At 37.7% G+C, this 21,848-nt stretch overlaps 1 protein-coding gene across 1 annotated transcript in view; it reads right to left on the bottom strand.

Annotated features, from left to right (window-relative positions):
* The window catches only part of SEC14L5 (SEC14 like lipid binding 5), a 90,829-nt gene that overhangs the window by 26,679 nt on the left and 42,302 nt on the right, over positions 1–21,848 (bottom strand). The window contains exons 2-5 of the mRNA XM_044678261.1: positions 9,400–9,549; positions 9,156–9,287; positions 7,244–7,372; positions 6,745–6,856 (exon numbers count right to left, since the gene is read on the bottom strand). Of these exons, the coding sequence (XP_044534196.1) occupies positions 6,745–6,856; positions 7,244–7,372; positions 9,156–9,287; positions 9,400–9,549 (523 nt within the window). The remainder of the gene's footprint in view (positions 1–6,744; positions 6,857–7,243; positions 7,373–9,155; positions 9,288–9,399; positions 9,550–21,848) is intronic.

Below are 21,848 nucleotides of genomic sequence, written 5' to 3'. Positions count from 1 at the left end.
CTATTTGAAAAAACAATAAAACAATAAAATACCAAATTCCTTCTATGATATCAATATGTTTTTGATACTTAAACCAGGTAAAGCAAAAACAGAGAAAAATACTACAGACCAATTTCCCTAATAAATATTGATATAAAAATTTTAATTAAATACTAGCTTTTGCTAAATCAATATATCATTAAAGACCACACTCTATAATTAAGTGGAATTTATATCAGTAATGCAGGACTGCTAAAATATCTGAACAACTACATATGGATAATTGACCATATCAATAACAAAAACAACAAAAATTATATGATCTGCATCAATGGATGCAAAAAAAAGTTTTTGACAAAATACAACACCCATTCTTATTTAAAACAATAGAAATAAAAGTAGTTTTTCTTAAAATAAAGTAGTATCCATTTAAATCAGAAGCAAGCATTGTCTGTAATGCCAATAACCTAGAAACCTTCCCAATGAAATCTGGAATGAAGCAAAGATGTTCATTATTACCAGCATTCAATATTATGCTAGAAATGCTAGCTATAGCAACAAGACAAGAAAAATTGAAGGAATAAGAGTAGGAAATAAGGAAACAAAACTATCATTCTGCAAATATTATGACAATACACTTAGAGAACTCAAGAGAATCAACTAAAGAACTAGTCAAAAAATTAAAAACTAGCAAAGTTGCAAGATATAATATAAATCCATATAAATCATCTAATATTTCTACATATTACCAGCAAAACACACACAAAGAGATGGAAATAGAAATTTCATTTAAAATCATTTCAGACAGCATAAAATATTTGGGAGACTTCCTGCCAAGATACACACACAGGAACTATATTAACACAATTACAAAATGCTTCATACAAAGACAGATTTAAACAACTAGAGAAAAATTAATTGCTCATGGGTAAGCCAAGCCAATATCATAAAAATGATAATAGTGCCTAAATTACTTTATTTATTCAGTGCCTTACCAAGCAAACTACCAAACAATTATTTTATGGAGCTAAAATAGTAACAAAATTCATCTGGAAAAACAAAAGGTCAAGAGTATCAAGGAAATCAATGGGAAAAAAGTAAACAAAGGCAGCCTAACAGTACCAGATCTCAGATTATATACTACAAAACAGTAATCATCAAAACAATCTGGTACTAGATACAAAACAGAGTGGTTGATCAGGAGAGTAGATTAGATGTACAATGTACCATAGTAAACAATCACAGTAATCTAGTGTTCAGTAAAGCCAAAAGATCCCAGCTTTGGAGGCAAGAATTCACTATTCAACAAAAACTGCTGGGAAAATAGAAAGCAGTCTTACAAGAAACTAAGAACAGACCTATGTCTTACACTATGTATCAAGATAAGGTCAAAGCGGACATCTTAGACATAAAGGGTGATATCATAAGCAAATCGAAGGAATATGGGAGAAAATTATCTGTCAGATATATAGATAAAGGAAGAATTTATGACCAAACAAGATAGAGAAAAGATAACAGTAGTTAAAATGGATCATTTTAGTTACATAAAAACTTAAAAAATTTTGCACAAAAAAACTCCAATGCAGACAAAATAGAAAATAGGAAATGTGGCAAGGGTAGGATTTATAACAAATTTCTCTGATAAATTCTCTCTTCTCAAATATATAGGAAGCTGAGTCAAATTTACAAAAATAAAAGCCATTCCCAATTGATAAATCATCAAAGGATATGAACAGGCAGTTTTTAAAAGAAAAAATCAAAACTATCTATAATCATATAAAAATGCTCTATTCACTAATCATTAGATAAATGCAAATTAAAAGAACTCTGAGGTACTACCTCACATCTATCAGATTGACTAACATGACAGAAAATGAAAATGAGAAGATTCTATAGAGGATATGCAAAAATAGGTGCACTAATACACTTCTGGTGGAACTCTGAACCAGTCCAATTATTTTTGAAGAACAATTTAGAAGGATACTCAAAGGGCTATAAATCTGTGCGTACTCCTTGACCCAGCAATACTGTTACTGAATCTATATCCCAGAGAGATCAAAGAAAAGTGGATAAGATCCATATGCACAAAAATATTTATAGCAATTTTTTATGGGAAGAAGGAGGAAGAGGGAAGAGGAAAAAAGAAAAAGAGGAAAAAGATGTCAACGAATTCAATTCAACAAATATTTACTATTTGCAAAAGCACTAGGGTACTACTAAGCACTAATAATAACAAAGACAAAAATGACACAGTCCCTACCCTCAAGAAGCTAACATTCTGCTTGAGGGATAAAAATACATAGGTAAGTAAATACAATATATTTTTAAAAGAAAAGAGCATTAATTCCTGGGATGGAGATGGAGGAGGAAATCAAGGAAGGCTTTGGGTAGGAGATGACACCTGAGTTGAGATCTGAAAGAAGCTAAGGATTCTGAGGTGTAAAGGAGGTGAGTATAATCCAGACATAGGGGAGAACCTGTGCAAAGGCACAGAGGAAAAATACTGATGTTAAGGAGACTAATATTAACTAAGTCTGGAAAGGTAGACTAGAGCCAGATTGTAGAGCTGGATGCAGGAGTGTGCTAGAGTTATTTCAACCCAGCTCAAGAGAGAGCTGATTGTTAAATTTTCAATGTATTTCTACCTTTGAAATCAGTAAATGCTACAAAAGCAAAGCTATACTTATTGTTCTGCTTATTTTTAGACTTAAGAAAATGAAGAAAATAGTTATTAAGGCATATTAAATTTAAAAGTATAGGGGCAGCTGGGTAGCTCAGTGGAGTGAGAGTCAGGCCTAGAGACAGGAGGTCCTAGGTTCAAACCCGGCCTCAGCCACTTCCCAGCTGTGTGACCCTGGGCAAGTCACTTGACCCCCATTGCCTACCCTTACCACTCTTCCATCTATGAGACAATACACCGAAGTACAAGGGTTTAAAAAAAAAGTATATCTATCATGTGCTTACAAAAATATTTATAGCAGCTCTTTTTGTGTTGTCAAAGAATTGGAAATTGAGGGAATGTCCATCAATTGGGGAATGGTTGTGCAAATTATGGCATATGATGGTGATGGAATGCTACTGTGCTATAAGGAATGATGAGCAGGATGATTTCAGAAAGAGCTAGAAAGACCTCCATGAACTGAGGCAGAGTGAAAGAAGCAGAACCAAGAGGACATTATATACACAGTAACTGAAATATTGTGGAATGATCAGCTGTGAGAGACTTTGCTGCTCTCAGCAATACAATGACCCAGGACAATTCTGAAAGTCTTATTACACAAAAAATGCTATCTATCTCGAGAGAAAGAACTCTTAGAGTTGGAATACAGATCAAAGCATTCTTAATAATTTATTCCTTACTATTAGTTTATTAGTTTTATGCCATGATCTTTAATATTCATTTTGTGTACATATTTTGAATTTATTTTGGAATGTGGTATAAAATGTTGATTTATTTTTTTTATTTTCCACTTCTTTATTTTTGAGTTCCAAATCAATCATTCTTTTGCAGAAATTTACAACATTGCAAAGAATTTCCTTTATGATTTCAAGTTGCCAACTCTCTTGCATATGATTTTGACTTCAAAGCATTCTATTTTTCATTTTAGTTTAATTGGGGTTTGATTTGGAGGTTTTGATTTCATAGGAGTATTCTCTTACAACAATGATATGGAAATAGGTTTTGCATACTAATATATGTATAACCCAGATCAAATTGCTTACTATCTTTGAGAGGGGGAGGGATGGGATGGAGAGAGATCATTTGGATCTTATAACTTCATAAAACTTATATGGAAAAATGTTATTACATGTAATCGATCAAATTAAAATATCTTTTAAAAAATAAAAGCTTATCTGTGAACTGTTTGCAAATTGAATTATGGTGTATTATATCTGCCCTCAAGAGATCTAAGGTTGAAGATCATCCATGACACGTTACTAGTTGTACATGACTTTGGTCAAGTCACCTAACCTTGCTCAGCCTCTCTGGTACCTTCTGCCTGTACAACCTCAAGAGAGTCATTTCACTGTCTGCACCCTAGCTTTCTTACTTGTAAAATGAGAGGAACTGAAGTAGCAGAGCTCTCAGATCTATTTCCAGTCTAAGTCTCTTACCTCAGCACTAAATGAAGATACCACCTACTCTATCTACCTAACCCCCTTGTTAAGACAGCAGGGAGCAGCTGAGTGGCTCAGTGGATAGAGAGCCAGGTCTGGAGTAAGGAGATCCTGGTTTCAAATCTGACCTCAGACACTTCCCAGCTGTGTGACCTTTGGCAAGTCATTTAGCCTCTATTACCACTCTTCTGCCTTGGAACTAATATATAATATTGATTCTAAAATGGAAAGTAAGGGTTTTTAGAAAAAAGACAACCTATATGAAAGTGGCAATGTGAATTAGATTTGTAGTATGAATATTTGCATTTTGGAATGAAACAGTCCATCCTTCTGCCATGGAGGCCTCCTTCTCCCATGGCTGAGTTACTTCTGGGGGTCTCTATTTTGTACATGGGCCCAGGCCAGCCACACTTTATCCCCCTCCTGGCTAGGCCTCTGACTCCCTAGATGTTGCCACCAGGTCCTTCCTATGTATATTTTTTCTCTCTCCTCTCCCTTTTCAGTTCTTTCCCTACTAGAACATAAACTCCTAGAACATGCTGACCCAAAGCCCCCCAATTGTACAAAAAAGACCAAGGGCTGCAGCCATCCTGCCAAAATCAGGCATCAAAGAGGCAACTGTGTAATTAGGAGCTGAGAGGCTGAGCTCGGGATATTGTACTGTATCAGCAGAATCCCAGCCCAGCCACAGCAGATGTGTCGGAGACAGGCAGAGACGGGAGAAGGAAAAAGCAAAAGGGGGAAGGGGCGAGGGTAAAACACAAAACAAAAAATCCCAGAAGCCTTCCGGTCTCTCAGGCAAGTGTGAAGGCCTCCTTTCTGTACCCGAACACAAAGGCAACCAGTGATCCACAATGGGATGGAAGGGGCAGGGTTCCTCTTCCTACCAGACCACAGGGAAAGCCAGCTGCCTGAGCAATGGAAGAGGGCAGCCGGAGCAGGCAGAGAAACTCGGGGAGCAGAATGAGAAAGGCAGAAGAAATCATGCCACAGGATAGTCATAGAGATCTGAGGCTAAAACTGTTCCTGAATCTCTTTCCCTGATCCACCCCCCTCCCCATGAGATCAGTCATCCTATCATCCAAGCATCACAAAGTTGGACAACTACCTCCCCAAGCTTCATGAGCACTAAAAGGAAAAGCTAGTTCACTGTTCTTTAAAGGGAGACATCAATTATAGAAGATCCTCTGTAGAATGTAAGCTCCTTCTACTCAGTGCCCAGCACAGTACTGAGCACATAGTAAGTGCTTCATGAATTCTTGTTGATTAATTAATTGGGGCCTTAATTATTTATATAGTATTATTTTATTTTATATAATAGATTATATATTTATATATAACATTTATATAGTACATGTTGGTATATTATGCTATACACAAAACATCTTTCTATATATTTCTATATTACATATCTACATATTATATGCTTACAGTTTACATATAATACATATATCGCATATTTATACATTATATATTCCTAGTATATAATTGTATGTTTATATTTAATATCTATTTGCATATTGAATATTTATAGATTATATATTTATATCACATGTTTATGCTTTATATCATATTTATATATTATAGAATATATTTATATATTATGTGTTTATATATTTATATGATATATTCATATTATTTTTATATTTTATATTTATATTATATGTTACATATTTAACATTGATATATTATATTTTGTATGTGATATATTTATATTACATATTTATATATTATATAATTATATGTTACTTATATAATTAACTAATTAAAATGGCACTGTGGATAGAGAGCTGGATTTGGAGTCAGGAATACCTGAGTTCAGGGCAGATGAATGGCTCAGTGGATAGAGAACCAGACTTAGATATGGGAAGTCTATAGTTAAATTGGCCTCTGATACTTTCTAGCTGGGCAAGTCACTTAATCCCTATTGCCTAGCCCTTGCCACTCTTCTGCCTATCAGTTCTGAGGCAAAAGGTAAAGGTTTTAAAAAAAAAGAAAGGAATACTCAAGTTCAAAATCCTGCCTCAGATGCTTGCTTAATAGCTGTGAAACACTGGGCAAGCCACTAATCCTCTCTCAACCTTAGTTTTATAATCTATAAAATGGGTTGACAACCACAGCTCCTTCACAGGGTCAGTGAGGATTCAAGTTAATTAACCTATATGGAGAATATTGCAAATCTTAAAAGAATTATGGAAATGTTAGCTGTATGCCATTAGCAGTGACCTCTGCATTCATGACAGAACCATGGAAAATTCGGAAATTTTCCTGGCCAGTTTCCCATCATAGCTAGGAGATGGACCAGAAAATCCTCTTTCCTGGGGAAAAGAGCAACATATAAAAAGAAAGGGGAAGAAGATGAAATTATTTCAGAACAAAAAGGACTTCCTCTCTCCATCCAACAGCAACTCTTCTTTGTCTTGATGCCACAAAAATCTCACCTATTGTAAGAGCTTAACGTCTCACAAGGGAGTGCAGAAAGAGCCCCAAAGAGCCTCAAGACAGATCTCCACTGTTCTGCACACCTCTCTCCCCCAGATGAAACAGCCTCTTGTCTACGTGGCACACTTCAGAGGGAGGAGAGAGGAGGGAGGAATTATACAGGCAACAAGCCATCTGTTGCCAGGGTGTTTGGATTTTGCCTACCTGCCAGGCTCCTCTGATCTTCTTCTCTGACAGGAGAAGGCGTCCATCGAGGGATGTGGGAGATACCCTGGGATATCAGCTCATTCAGGTAATACTCAATCACTTCCTTCCCCTAGGCAAGGCAAACGAAGATAAGAGAAAGATGTCCTCAGTGTCCTGAGTAGGTCCCAGAGGCACCCTTAGCATAGCAACCTGGAGACTCAGCCATCATATTATGAAAACAGCAGTAAAGCACACAACACAGCCAACTATTGGTAGTCAGTCACACAGGGGGAAGAAAAGCCAGATGTGGGCAAACCAGGCTCCACTATAACAAAGATCCCTCATTTCACAAAACCCTTATGCTCCTCAGAGCAAGGAAAGGAATTTCCAATGAGGTTGAAGAGCTGGAAAATGGCCCTCCATATTTTGGGGACCGTAACCCTAATGGGAACTCTTTGTAAGTGGGCGTCTCTTCTGAATATCCAGGCTGTTACGCGTGACTGGCTCCATTTCTTACCCTCTTGATGTTAGCTGTGTACTGTTTCATTGCGATTTTCTCCACGGCATTTTCAAAGCCAAAGAATGATTTGATGTCGAGAGAGGCGGACTGTTCAAAGCAGGTCCACTCATCATTCTCAGGGTGAACCTAAAATCCAGAGATGTCAAGTCACTACAAAGCCACAGAACATAGACACTCAGCAAAGGTACCCCATTCACACTTTAGGAAGAGGCCAAAGGAGCCCTCTGAGTGAATTAGACACAACCATACTGGATATTAAATTTCCATTAAAGTTTAACCAGTGTGCACTGGGCTGACTTTGAGCTTCTGGATTTACCATGAGGGTGGCATGGAATTGAGCAATACTCCATGAGCCCTCTGGGAAAATTCCTTCTGAAGAGTCAAAGAAGTCAGGTCACACAGTCCTAATTTAAGAGATATTCTGGTTGCCAAAGTCAACCATGAGGGTCTTTCTAAAGGCCTCTGAGAATGGCCTAATTCTCATCATTAAATATTCACTGACTGTCTTTTGGTACTTGTGGATACACGTGTATGTGTGCAGGTAACGCATATTCCCACACATACACACAAAGAAAGGAATAAACTGAGAAATTAAGCCAAGAGGCTGTGCAATGGTGTTTGATTATATGAAAAAGAAAGCCTGTGACATGTCAAATCTTCTCTTACCCTGGGGAAGGAAAAAAAAAATAGGTTGTCAAAAGGATGAGTAGACATAATTTCATTTTCCTTTGATGACATCCCCAAAGTCTAAAAATAGTAGCTGGTATATAATAGGCACTTAATAAATGCTTCATAGTTGATGGTTGAGTGATTGTGCAAATTCAGGCACAGTCCAGATCAGCAATGTTACAACCTACCATTTTTACTTTTACAATTTGCAACCTAACAAATGTCTAGTAAGTAACACAATGAGGGAGGAAGCAATTTCTTTGTAGGGGCTTAAAAGAAATGCTATGTTCCTCACTGGGTCCCTTGCCCAGATGGAAATATCTGGAACACACCAGAATTAAGTCTCCATCCCACCTAAGAGACATACTGATCCTTTTTCTCAATAATAGGCACATAGAAAGGGTATCATTTTGAAAGTTATGAAGATGAGCTAACAACATAGTAAGGCCAAAAAATGAACAGGCTATCAACAGAAACTTCTTGGCAGAAACTTCCCATTACTCTGCCCTATCCTACACTATGGTGTCATAACCAAATGAAAATGATATGATTCTGAGAAATTCTGTTTTTTGCCTTTTTATTTTTTCCAATTACAAGTAAAAACAATTTTTAGCAATTATTATCTGATAGTTTGTGATTCAGATTTCTCTCTCCCTCCTCCTCTCCCCACCCAAGGCAATAAATAATCTGACAGGGGTTATTACCAGGGCTGTCATGCAATACATATCTCCACATTCTCTGTGGAGTTCTTGACTATATCTCGGAGATCTTTTAGAGCTTTATAGCAAGCCACAATAGATATTACCTTTCTGGAAAGAGTGAGGAAAAAGCCTTGGATTTCAAGTCAAAGGATTTGCATTTGAATACTGCACTTTACAACTAACATCTTGGGTGATTCTTGGGTAAATCCCTCAACCTCTAGTCCTCTGTTTCCTCATCTATAAAAAGAGGGTGTTGGACTAGATGACCTCTGAGGTCCTTTCAATGATCAAAAGAGACACTATTTGCAAAGTGCTTAGAAGAGTGCCCAGCATGCAGTAAGTGCTTAATATAAATGCTTGTTCCTTCCTTCCCTCCATTTATGCATCTATGATCCTACTCTTAAATCTAATTTTATGTGACAATAACTTTCCAGGGAAAGTTTCACATAATAATGGCTACTGGTGGTAAGAAACAGGCCCACATTCATGGCACCTTTCCCAAGGAAGAAAGACATAGTTCTGCACCATGACCCACTTACAGTGTAGCTGCAATTCTCATGAACAATGACTCGATTGGCAAACGTCTCATTGTGGGCTTCAATAAGAAGAGTTCGATCCTTCCGATTTAAAACATTCTTCTGCACAAAGATAACAAATTCGACCCCAGCAATCTATAAGAAAAATGAGATAGTGGTGCTATTAAGACAGAGGAAAGCAATCATGGCTTTGTAGCATCCTGTCTCGGGGGTACTGAGAACCAAAGAAAAGAGTCTGAAGGCCTACCTTCTTCAATAACCGTGGTGCATCGACAGTCAATTTGCAACTGCGCTCTACAATGTGAATGGATCCATCCTGGCTCTTGGATTCATGAATGATCTCACTGCCCAAGAAGACAGGTATCTGGGGGCAGGTTGGGAAACGTTTTTCATAGGCCTAGGAAAGGCAAAAATGGAAATAAATAACAGTCTCTGGACTCCAGTTTGACACTGGGAGACACATGCTATATTGAAGGGAAAAAATTCATTGAGACATGGGTTCTCATCCACTCCCTACAGGAAGCTATTCGGATCCCTATTAATCTTAGGGTCTTCCCTCTGTGGATTACTCTTTATTTATCTTGTATATAGCTTTTTAAAAATTTTATGCAGTTATTTGCATGTTGTTCCCCCATTAGATTGTAAGATTCTCAGAGACAAGGACTTTTGCCTTTCTTTGTATCTCCAGTACCTAGTACATGATGTTAGACACTTAATAAATGTTTATTGATGGACTGATAGTGCCATGTACCAGCTGGGTGATCTTGGGCAAGTCACAGGCTCTCCAGGCCCAAGTTTTTTCATTTGTAAAGGAAGACCTAAAGTCTAGGATTCTATAACATTGCCAGCTTATTCTGGCCAAAGAAAACAAAACCAGGAAACCTAGGGACACGGATGCCAGTCTTTGTCACCTCCATTTTTCTTAGAAAACCACACAGAAAAACACACTCTTTCTAGTCATTTACTATGAAAGTGGCTCCACTGAGATATCACATTGCATATTTCTGTCTTAGAATCTGAGTTAGCTCTCCCTCTGGATGGAATTTTATGTTATACTGGTGAAAAAGAACATTAATTCGTGAAATTTCCCCTCTCCCTCATACCTGTAAAGGATGCCTGCCTCCCTCTCCCTCTCCCTGTTCCTTCTCCCTTTCCCTCTCTCTCCCTCTCTCTCCCTCTCTCTCTGTCTCTCTCTGTCTCTCTCTCTCTCTCTCTCTCTCTCTCTCTCACACACACACACACACACACACACACAAAATTTCACTTGCAAATTATTTACATCAATTTCTCATTAAGTTTGCAACCCCACTTGAAAATCCTGTCTCCATCACTCTCAACATATTATAGTTTATGAACAATCATGCTGCAAGCCCATTGAGGGCAGGGTCTATCACCATATCATTTTAACATTAGTTCCAACACACAGGGCAGAGAATTGACAACTAAATGCTTAGGCTCCATAGCAATAAATTATTTAGAAATATAACTACATGGAAAAAAGTCATAAAAACTGATCATGCCTTTTGACCCAAAAATTCCATTACTAGGATTCTAACCTAAAAATATCATTAAAAAAGAAAAAAACACAAGAGGACTTATTTGCAAAAATATTCATAGCTGGTTTAAGTATAGTGGCAAAAAAAGAAAAAAAAACCCAGCAACCTACACATCCAGTAACCAGAAGATGAATGAAGAAATTATGATGTGCTGATTTAATGGAGTATCATGGTACCATAAAAAATTAGCATGAAATGTACAAGAAAATGGGAAAAGACATACATGAAGTTGTATCCACATGGACTAACAAAGAAGGGAAGGAGAAAGAGAAGAAATAAAGAAGCAAAAGGAGGGTAAAATGAAAGAAGCCAGGAAAAGAGGATGCGTAGAAAGGAAGAAGTCAGACAAGAAAGTGGAAGGAGGAAAAACAGAAGCAAGGGAAGGAGGGTAGAATAAAAGAAAGGAAATAAGACATGGAAGGAAGAAGGGAAAGAAGAAAAAAGGAAGAAGCAAGGGAAAAGGAAGGAAGAAGGGAGAAAGAAAGGAAAAAGAGAGGGAGAAAAAAGTCAAAGGAAATAGAACTTCAGGTTGTTTCAGGAAGAAAACAGAGCAAAGCATTTCTTTGTGGGCCAGTCATCTGTTAATTCCTTCAGTTCTATGTTGTTAAATGTTAAGGGTTTTATGTAAGATCTCATTCTTTATTTTGTACACTAATTTATTTGTCTTGGTCATTATAACTGTTTCATCTGGAATATGAGATGATCTCTAAGGTCTCTCTTACCTTCTTCTTCTGTATATTTACTTAAGTGGTTATTAAGTTTATAAGAAAAGAATTTTAAAGAAAATCAAATAAATAGAACCTCAAAAGAAAAGGTAAACTGTCCTGGGCGTCAACTCTGAAGTCCCTGGAGCTGGCTCCAGGGCACACAGGACAGAAAGGGTTCCCCAAGGCTTTACTGTTTACGCAGGACTTCCTCAGTACAAATGTGTTTTACGTGGTAGCTCATTGCTGTTGGGATCCTGAGTTTGGTACAAGGTCATATGAAAAGCTGAGTACGTGCTCAGCTAAGGAATGTGAAATTGAAATACAGTTTCCATCCTCTGAAGGGTATTGATGAAAGAGATGTTTGTTGTTTTTTTAAGATCTAAAAGGAGAAAACCTCTGCCTCATTCAAGGCCCACTGGTACAAGAGTCAGGTTAATGTAATTTAAAAGCATCTGTGTACACCTTTATTAGAACAGAATTTTCTAATGCCACTCCCAGTGTCTATCATACCTCTCTAGATGTCCTAGGAATGGGATTTAACACACACTCTGAAAATAACTAAGGCATCTGAGGACACATCCTGCCTTTGCAGCCAGACCTGCTACCAGAAGGAAGGGCAGCTCTCACACTCACAGAGCTCAGACTGCATGGGCTGGGAAATGTGGAAGGTTTGTTTCTAGCTGCTGGTATATAACTATCTTGGCTGTCTACACTCCTTTTCTGGCTGTGGCATTAGATGGATTCAGTTTGATTTCTCCTTTAATTTTTACAGTTTGGTGTTGAACCAAACAAACAACATAACTGAGTTTCTACCTTCCTATTGTGCTATCCCTAGAGCTCCGGCAGTTCCCGAGTCTCTCAAAGGTGGGCAGAAGGAATTCTGATAAGGCCTTTTGTTCGTATCACACATTCTGGAGCTCTGAGCCCTGCAGTATTTCTCCTTTACTGTGTAGGAAGTAACTTGAGGAAGACACACAGCTACATCTTAAATCAGGTCTTCCTCACCTCTCACCCATTTTATTACAACTGCCTCTAATTGCCTTCCCTGGGTCAAGTCTTGCCCCTCTGCCCTATCCTCCACACTGCTTCATAAGTAATTTTCCTTAAACATAGATCTACCCAGATCTACCTACTCTAGTGGCTTCCTATTACCTTTGGTACAAATATAAGCTCCTTTACCTAGCTTTTAAGTAGAGGCTTCATGACATGGCCCAACTTGCCTTTTCAGACCCATTGCACCTCTGTGATCTAGCCCAGTTGGTTTTTTCTTGACCATTCACGAGACACTTATTTTTCCTCTCTCTTTCTTCTCCTCTCACCCTCCCTTTTGCTCTCTGTCTCTCTCTCTCTCCCTCCATGCGTCTCTCTCCCTTTCTCTCTCTGTCTCTGTCTTTCCATCTCTCTCTGTATTTCCCCACCACCTGCTTCTATACACACACATCCTAAAATTCCACTAGTTTGTGACATATACATGTATGTGTGCACACAGCATGTATATCCATATATCTCTATGTATCCATATATATATGTCTCTTCTTAGAATGTAGGCTGTAAGATTAGGGATTGTTTTGTTCTGTGTACTTGTGTTCCCAGGGCCTTCCATAAGTATCCTAGCACATAGTAGGTGCTTAATAAATGCTTGATGATTGATTGACAGTTTGAGCTATCTCAACTAAATTTCCAAAACTTAGTCATTCCTCTAGTTGACAGGAAAGAGAACTAGACAGATCAGGGACCTAGGTCATAATTCAGTCATAAAGTCATATAATTATAGGATCTTGGACCGTCAGAGTTGTCTAGTACAAATTTCCACCCAGGGTCAGCTAAGTGGCTCAGGTCTTGGATTCAAATCTGAAATCAGATACTTCCTAGCTAGGTAACCCTGGGCAAGTCACAACTCCATTTGCCTAGTCCTTGCCCTTCTGTCTTAAAGTTGATCCTAAGACAGAATATAAGGAGTTAAAAAAAACCACTCCCATCCAGTACAGGAATCAGCCAAAGTGATTTTCCTAGGCATAGGTTAGGCCATATCACCTCCCCTACTCATTAAAGTCAAGTGATCCTTATTACCTCCAAGATCAAATACATAATCCCCTATTCATCATTTAAAGCCTTCGCCACCTTGCCCCTTCTTTCTTTTACACTTTTCTTTCCTCTGATCCAGGGGCACTGATCTCCTTGTTTATTCCTCATATATGACATCACATTTCCCAACTCTGTGTATCTGCATTAGCTGTTCCCCATGCCTAGAATGCTCTGCCCCCTTATCTCTACCTCATGGTCTTCAAGAATCTGTACAAGAGGCTCAGTCGATAGAGTGCCAAGCCTGGAGACTAGAGGTCCTAGATTAAAATCTGGCCTCAGTCACATCTTAGCTGCATGACTTGGGGCAAGTCACTTAACTCCCATTGCCAAGCTCTTACTGCTCTTCTGCCTTGGAACTAAAAGTATGAAAGTTCTTCTGCCTTGGAACCAATACTCAGAGAGACGGTAGAACTACCTTTTCCAAAAGACTTTTCTTGGTCCTCCTTCCCCTACTTCCCTCTAAGGTTATATTTCATTTACCTTGTGTAAATTTTATATGTACATAATTATTTGCATGCTGTTTCCATCATTAGGTTGTGAGCTCCTTAAGAACAGGCATCATGTTCTTCCATTTCTTTGTATTCCAAATGCTTAGCATATAATATAGTAAGTGCTTAATCAGTGCTAAATGACTGACTGGCTACCTAGAAAAGAGCTCTAAAGTAGCTGAATAGCCCTGATGGGAATATAGCAAGTAGTTCTTTACTTCCTAAGGAAGTTGGTAGGTACCTGGAGTGTAAGGGCTGTTTCCTTTTGTGTATTTGTAACCTTATTTAGCACAATGTCTGGCACATAGCAGGCCTTTAATAAATAATTGTCAACTGATTGATTAGAAATTTCCTTTTAATTCAGAGCCAAAATCTGCCTTCTTGTAACTTTCTCTGTAGTGGAAAGAGCACAGGAACTTACAGTAAAGGCCTGGGTTGGAATCTTGACCCCACTCCTTAATTTTGTTACATGACCTTGGGAAAAAAATTGCTTACATTCTTTGAAGCCTGAGTTTCCCTATCCATAAAAATAAGATTAATTCCAAGTGCCCACTTACAGATATATTCTAAGATCAAACAAGTTAATATATAGGACAACCCAAAAGCTTTAGTACAAGTTTAAGTTTAAAAAACTTCAGAAGCATAAATGCCTCAAACTTTATCAAAAGATATCACTTGAAAGTTCAATTATCTAAATTTCCTTTATACTTATATAGTTTTATGAATTTTTAATAACATTTTAATGTTAACTTTTTGTTTCATTCCTTCCTAAGGCTAAAGATCTTAAGTCTTGATGATAAATGCAAATCATTCCAGTCACCGAGCAATTGTTATTGTTCAGTCATTTCCTCCATGTCCAATTCTTTGTGACACCATTTGGGATTTTCTTTGCAAAGATACTGGAGTGGTTTACAATTTCCTCCTTCAGTGTGTCCCTATTTTACAGATGAGGAAACTGAGGCAAACAGGCTTAAGTGACTTGCCCAGGGTCCTGCAACTAGTAAGTGTCTGAGGCCAAATTTGAACACAGGTCTTCCTAACTTGGCTCTCTATCCACTGTGTAGTCCTCCACTGTATAGTACCAAGTTAAAAAATCAACTAGAGTGAGGTATATAGCATAAGAAAATGGTTATGCCAAATTTTAATACAAAACACATCAAATTTTTAAAATAATTATCCTTTCAAATAATTTTTTTTGGTGTTTGTAGCATTTCTAGTTCTGACATCATTAAGGCTGAAAATCACACTAAGATTTTTGAGATACTATATATAAAAATGCTTTGTTAATAGTAAAAAGGTTACATAGATGCAGAAGAGGCAGCAGAGTACAGAAGAAAGAATGTTGGAGCAAGAATCAGGGAACCTGGATTTGAATTATAATTCTGCCACTTAATATATGGCTTATTAAGCACCTACTATGTACTTTCTGCATGACTTTACTTTTCTGGGCATCACTTGACTAATCTGTAAAATGGAGGGGCTGAGCTATCTGTCCTTCAAGGTCCCTTTGAATTCTAAATCTATAACCCAATGATCCAACTATTATTCACCTATTGGTCCTTCTTTTGCCCATCTGGAGTCATACAAAATAACTATTTCCTCTTGTACTGAACAGACATCTAAATATTTCTGTATGCTATCATTTCATCCCTTAATCTCTCTTTCTGGCAAGTTATCATTATCTCTTTTTAGCATTCAGCACAGAGCCTAGCACACAGACAGAGCACCACGTTTGGAATCGAGAAGACTTCAAATTCAAGTGTGGCTTCAGACACTTACTAGGTGTGTGATGCTGGACAAGTCCTTAACTCTGATAACCTCATCTGTAAAATGGGTTGAAGAAGAAAATGGCAAACCATTTCAGTATCTTTGCCAAGAAAACTCCAAATGGACTCCAAAGAGTCAGATACAACTGAAATAACAACAATAAGCACACAGTAGGTACTTGATAAATGCCCTACTCTTTGGTTTCCATTACATTCTCTCTCCCTATCTCTGGATACATTATAATTTGTCAATATCTTTCTTAAAATATAGAAAGCCCTGAAAGGATCAAAATATTCATTATGTGGGCAGATTGACAAAGAGGCCAGTAAGAGCTTTGCTTTCCATGATGTAGGTACCTTACTTCTACTAATGATATCTAAGATATAGTTAGCTTTATTAGTCAGAAATATAGACTGGTCCCATAAAAAATAGAACTGTTCATTAGATATGATTTTTGAGTGTGCATTCAAAAAAGAATCTTATTAACTTAAGTTTGCAGGCTACAAAAATCCCCAGATATTTTCCATGTGAATTGTTACCAAGTCAGGGCACCTCCCATATTATACTTGTGCAACTGAATTTCTTGGACCTTAATCCAGGATTTTAGGTTTATTCATGCTCTACTTAATCTTCTTGGTTTCACATTCCAATCTGCCCAAATCATTTTAAATCTCAGTTTGGTCATCTGTCATATTCTCTATCTCTCTTAACTTTGTATCATCGGCAAATCTGGAGATTGAGGAAATGGGAAAACACCAAATGTTGATCAAATGTTTGAGCAAGCCCGAAGCCCTGTAACATCCAATTAGTCTTTCCTCCAGCTTTATTTAAACATCATACAACTAGTTAAAAGTATTATAACCCAACCCAAAGACACCACAGGAGACTGTTAAAAATTTGGGTGAAATAAAAATAACAGTAAGCTTATTGCTTTCAACTGGTAAAAACTATTTCAAAATAGAAATGAGGTTGGTCTGATATGTCCAATTTTTAATGAATCATGTTGACTTCTAGTGAGCACAATGTTCTTTTCTGAATGCTCACGAATCATATTTAATTATTTGTTTTAGAAATTTTTCAAATGATCTTCATGAAGCTTATCAGTTATAGCTCCAACAACCTATCTCTCTTCTGAAAAATCAAGATGGTATTTGTCCTTTTTAAATCTTCTGTCACTGTAGTTTTCCATGGTTGCTCAGAGATGATTGATAACAGCTCAGACCATTTCTTCAAGTTCTCTCAGTTGTGGGCAATTTAAGTAGGGCTGAAGACTTAAACTTATTCAAACTTTTATCAGTTACTTTTTCAGGACCCCTTTGCCAAACTTGGACTCCTGATTTCAGAAGGACTCTCAGCTATGTTCACTTGATTCTAGATTCAATCCAAACTCCCAAATGCCACCTCCTTGCCAGTGGAGTTACCGTACTGGGGAAATCTTTGCCCTGAAGCCTCCAATTCCCCATTGGAGATTTTCTCGCTTGAACCACAATTTCAATGCTCACTTGACATTCCACTAAATTCACTGTCTGGGTTTTTTCTCCCCCTCCTCACCAGCCACCTTTTCTCTACCCAGGTTAATCATCTTCTTCCCTCTTCTGCTTTCCAACTCTCCTTTACGTGTTGTCTACCCTCATAAATAAATATAAGCTTCCTAAGGCAGCTAGGTAACACAATGGATAGAGTGCCAGGCCTGGATGTGGGTTCAAATCTGGCCTCAGATATGTCTTAGCTGTGAGACCTTGAGCAAGTCACTTAACCCCAATTGCCTAGCCTTTACCGTAAAACTCTTCTGCCTTGGAACCAATACTTAGTATTAATTCTAAGACAGAAAATAAAGAGATTAATTTTTTTTTCTTTTATCAAGAGTACAATAAGCTTCCTGAGGCAGCTAGATAGCACAGTGGATACAGCACCAGGCCTGGAGTTGAGAAGATCTGGGTACAAATCTGGCCTCAGATACTTCCTAGCTGTGTGACTCTGGGCAAGTCCTTTAATCCCCATTTGCCTTGCTCTTGCCACTCTTCTGTATCAGAATTCATACTAAGACAAACAGAAAGGATTTTTTTTTAAAGAAGAATATAAGCTTCCTGAAGCTAGGAACTATCTTGCTTACTTGAATTTGTAACTCAAACACATTGCATAACACACAACACATAGTAAAACATCTTGTAAGTGCCCTACCTATCCATCTTTAAGTCGTTTATTCCATTTTCTCAGTCTCTTACATAAGGGAAATTACAAGAAGAGTGTATGCATCTGTTGTTCTCTTAAAATGGCCCTTCTTGTTTTTAACATTTTTACAAGCCTCAACCGATTCTGGGCGTTAGCCTCTATGACATTCTTTTTTGTTTTTTTAATTTTATTTAATTAATTGATTCAGAATATTTTCCCATGGTTGCATGATTTATGTTCTTTCCCTCCCCTCTTCCCCCTAGCCAACAAGCAATTACTCTGGGTTTTACATGTGTCATTGATCAAGACCTATTTCCATATTAATATATACACTAGGGTGATAGAGTCTGCATCCCCAATTATATCCCCTTTGAACCATGTGATCAAGCAGTTGTTCTTCTGTGTTTCTGCTTCCACAGTTCTTCCTCTGAATGTGGGTGGCGTTCTTTTCCATAAATCCCTCAGAATTGTCCTGGGTCATTGCATTGCTGCTAGTACAGAAGTCCATTACATTCGATTGTACCACAGTGTATTGTGATTGTACCTCTGTATACAATGTTCTCCTGGTTCTGCTCCTCTTGCTCTGCATCAATTCCTAGAGGTTGTTCCAGTTCACATGGAATTCCTCCAGTTCATTATTCCTTTTAGCACAATAGTATTCCATCACCAACAGATACCACAATTTGTTCAGCCATTCCCCCATCGAAGGGCATCCCCTCATTTTCCAGTTTTTTGCCACCACAAAGAGTGCAGCTATAAATATTTATTTATGTTCAAGACTGTGACATTATTCTTATAAATTCATGATCCCATTTTTTTATATTTGTCTTTACTCAAGTGCTTGTTCCTTTGTCTTCGGGCACAGAGATAGAAACAAGAACATTACCTGTGACTGTGGCTGTAGGAGCTTCAAATGAGAAACTCCCTCTGCCCATGCAGGTGGAGACTTCCTCTGTAATGTGGAGTCCTTGAAAGCTACTTAGAGCATTGAGGGTTTAAGTTATTTCTCCAGGGTCACACAGCAAGTATGTGTTAGCAGCAGGGCTTAAATCCAGGTGCTCCTGGCTCAAGGGATGATGGCTCTCTATCCATTATGCCTCTCATCTACAGCCAGATGCTTTTGAAATTGGAGCTCATTAAAAACCTTCCTTTGTAGTCCCACTGGTCTTTATTCGTTGTTCAAACATTTTCCAGTCCTGTCTGACTCTTCATTGACTCCATCTGGGATTTTCTTGGCAAAGATACTGAAGTGAAGTGGCTTGCCATTTCCTTCTCCAGATCATTTGACAGATGAGGAAACTGAGACAAACAAGGTGAAGTGACTTGCACAGTCACACAGCTAGTAAGGGTGTGAGGCCTACAAAGCTGCCCACTGTAGTCCCTCTCTCTTTAGGACTTAAAATTATAAAGTCATCATTTTATTTTTTTTTAGAACCTTTCTTAAACTCTTTTTAAAAATACATTTCTAGAGCTAGTTAGGTGGCTCAGTGGATTGAGAGCTAAGTCTGGAGTAAAAAGAACCTGGGTTCAAATCAGGCCTCAGACCCTTCCTTGTTGTGTGACTCTGGGCAAGTCTCTTAACCTCAATTGCCTAGCCCTTATTGCTCTTCTGCCTTGGAGCTAATACACAGTATTGATTTTAAGATGGAAGGTAAGGGTTTAAACTTATTTTTTTTAGGAATATGTTTCCTGAACAGAAATGCAGAAGAAAAATATAGGATTAATCACTTAGTGCGATAGGGATGTGATTAGGGTATTGATGGTTAAAGAATCACTCTACTGCAAACATGAAAAACATGGAAATAGGTTTTGAACAATGATACATGTATGTATAATGAATGTAGTGGAATTGCTTGTCAGTTTTGAGAAGGCATAGGAAAGAGCCAATGCAGGGTGGGGAAGGGGAAAGGGGGAGTCATGAATCACATAACCATGGAAAAATATTCTAAATTTAAAAAAAAATTTAAAAAAAGAACATGTTTCCTGGAACAGCTAATGTGGCTCAGTTGGATAGAGAGCCAAGTCTGGAGTAGGGTGAACACGGGTTCAAATCAGGTCTCAGATAATTCCTAGCTGCGTGATCCTGAGGCAAGTCACTGAACCCCAATCACCAAACCCATTATGCTTTTTCTGCCTTAGTGTTGATTCTAAGACAGAAGGGAAGGGTTTAAAAAAAAAACTCTAGCCACAGGATCAAGCTTATTTTACAATTGGAATTTTTAAAAATGACAATACCTTTATCTTCCCCCCACAGTCATTTCCTGATATGTCCTCCATCATTCTCTTATATAAAGTCAAATAAAAGTAAGCCAAAAAAGTGACAAAAGTCTGAAAGTGACCAAAGTGACAGTATATTCAACACACCCTATCCATGGCTGTCCCCCTCTCGGTGTGAGAAAGGTGGTATATTTCACCGTCATAGACATATTTGCAATGAATCTGAATGTGGCTGCCTTTTGGTAAGGTTCTCACTTATTTTTTACTATACTATACTATTTTTTTTTAATTTTACTATATAATACTACTAGACATCAGCTCATAAAAATCATCCCATGCTCATCTGAATTCTTCAGCCTTTTTGTTCAATGAATAATCTCTAAACTTTTAAAAGTTTGCTTTCCTAAAACAGGGGGCACCTAACCAGCTATGCTTAGCAAATCCCCATCCTTGCTATTATGAACTGCAAAACAATAGGCCCACTATCACCCAAATTTCCTGTCCCTTCCATGTTCTCAACCAGTTCATTTGTAGTCTTCTGGGATAAAGTAAATAGCCTTCATCTCTTAATGAGAAAATAGCTTGGGGGCAATGAGGTAGTTTAGTGGATTGAAAGCCAGATGCTGAAATTGGGAAGTCCTGGGTTCAGATCTGACCTTATTCATGTCCTAGCTGTAATGATCCTGGGGCAAATCACTTACCACCACCACCACTACCACCCCTGTTGCCTAGATCTTTCTGATCTTCTGGAACTTCTAGAACTAGGGACTTCTGGAACTACTGGTCTTGGAACCTATACACAGTATTGCTTCTAAGACCGAAGGTGAGGTTTTAAAAAAAAAAAAAAAACAGCCTACTCTTTGGTCACTTCATCACCCTGGCCTCTATTTTTCATTTTATTAAGCCCAAGATATTCACCAATGTCTGCCAACCCCATCTTTTTTTACTGAAGCACTCAAGCTGGCATCATTAGCAACCACACCAACATGGTGTCACTCAGGAACATCTTGCTAAAGGAACCACCTAATTTCTTTCCTTTATAGGATTGGCAATGTGGTATAATGAAAATATCCTGGGATTGAAACTTCCATACCACTAATGCAGATGTAAGGTTAAACTAAATTTAATTTAAAAGGCTCCTGAAGTCCCTTCCTGCACTGGAATTCTAAAAAAAAACTTGATGATGCTTACTAGCTATATGACTAGGGACAGATCATCTATGAACCTCAATCTCCTCCTCTAGAAAATGGGGACAATCCCTATAGCACCTACTTCAAAGGGTTATTAATGTATGTAAAGTAGGGCAGATAAGTGGCTCAGTTGGATAGCATGCCAGGCCTGGAGATGGAAAATCCTGGTTTCAAATCTGGCTTCAGATACTTCCTAGTTGTGTGATTTGGGGTAAGTTATTTAACCCTGGTTGCCTAACTCTTACTCCTCCTCTTCTGCCTTGGAGCCAATATTTCATATTAATTCTAAAATGGAAGGTAAAGGTTAAAAAATAATAATATGTGTAAACTGTCATGTAAGTGTCAGTTTTTATTATTATTTATTCACACACCACTATTCTACCACTTATTTTGTTCTTTTGAAATCTGAACTTTTCTCTTTTTAAAAGTTTTAAAAAATATTTTAATATTTTAAAATATTAAGAGTATTTTTAAAATAAAATATTTTTTAAAAATAAAACATATATATATATAT

This window comes from Gracilinanus agilis, chromosome 1 (genome assembly GCF_016433145.1).
Source record: "Gracilinanus agilis isolate LMUSP501 chromosome 1, AgileGrace, whole genome shotgun sequence".
Taxonomy (NCBI): Eukaryota; Metazoa; Chordata; class Mammalia; order Didelphimorphia; family Didelphidae; genus Gracilinanus; species Gracilinanus agilis.
The sequence above is the reverse complement of the archived record's forward strand: the minus strand, read 5'-3'. Positions and strand labels throughout refer to the sequence as shown.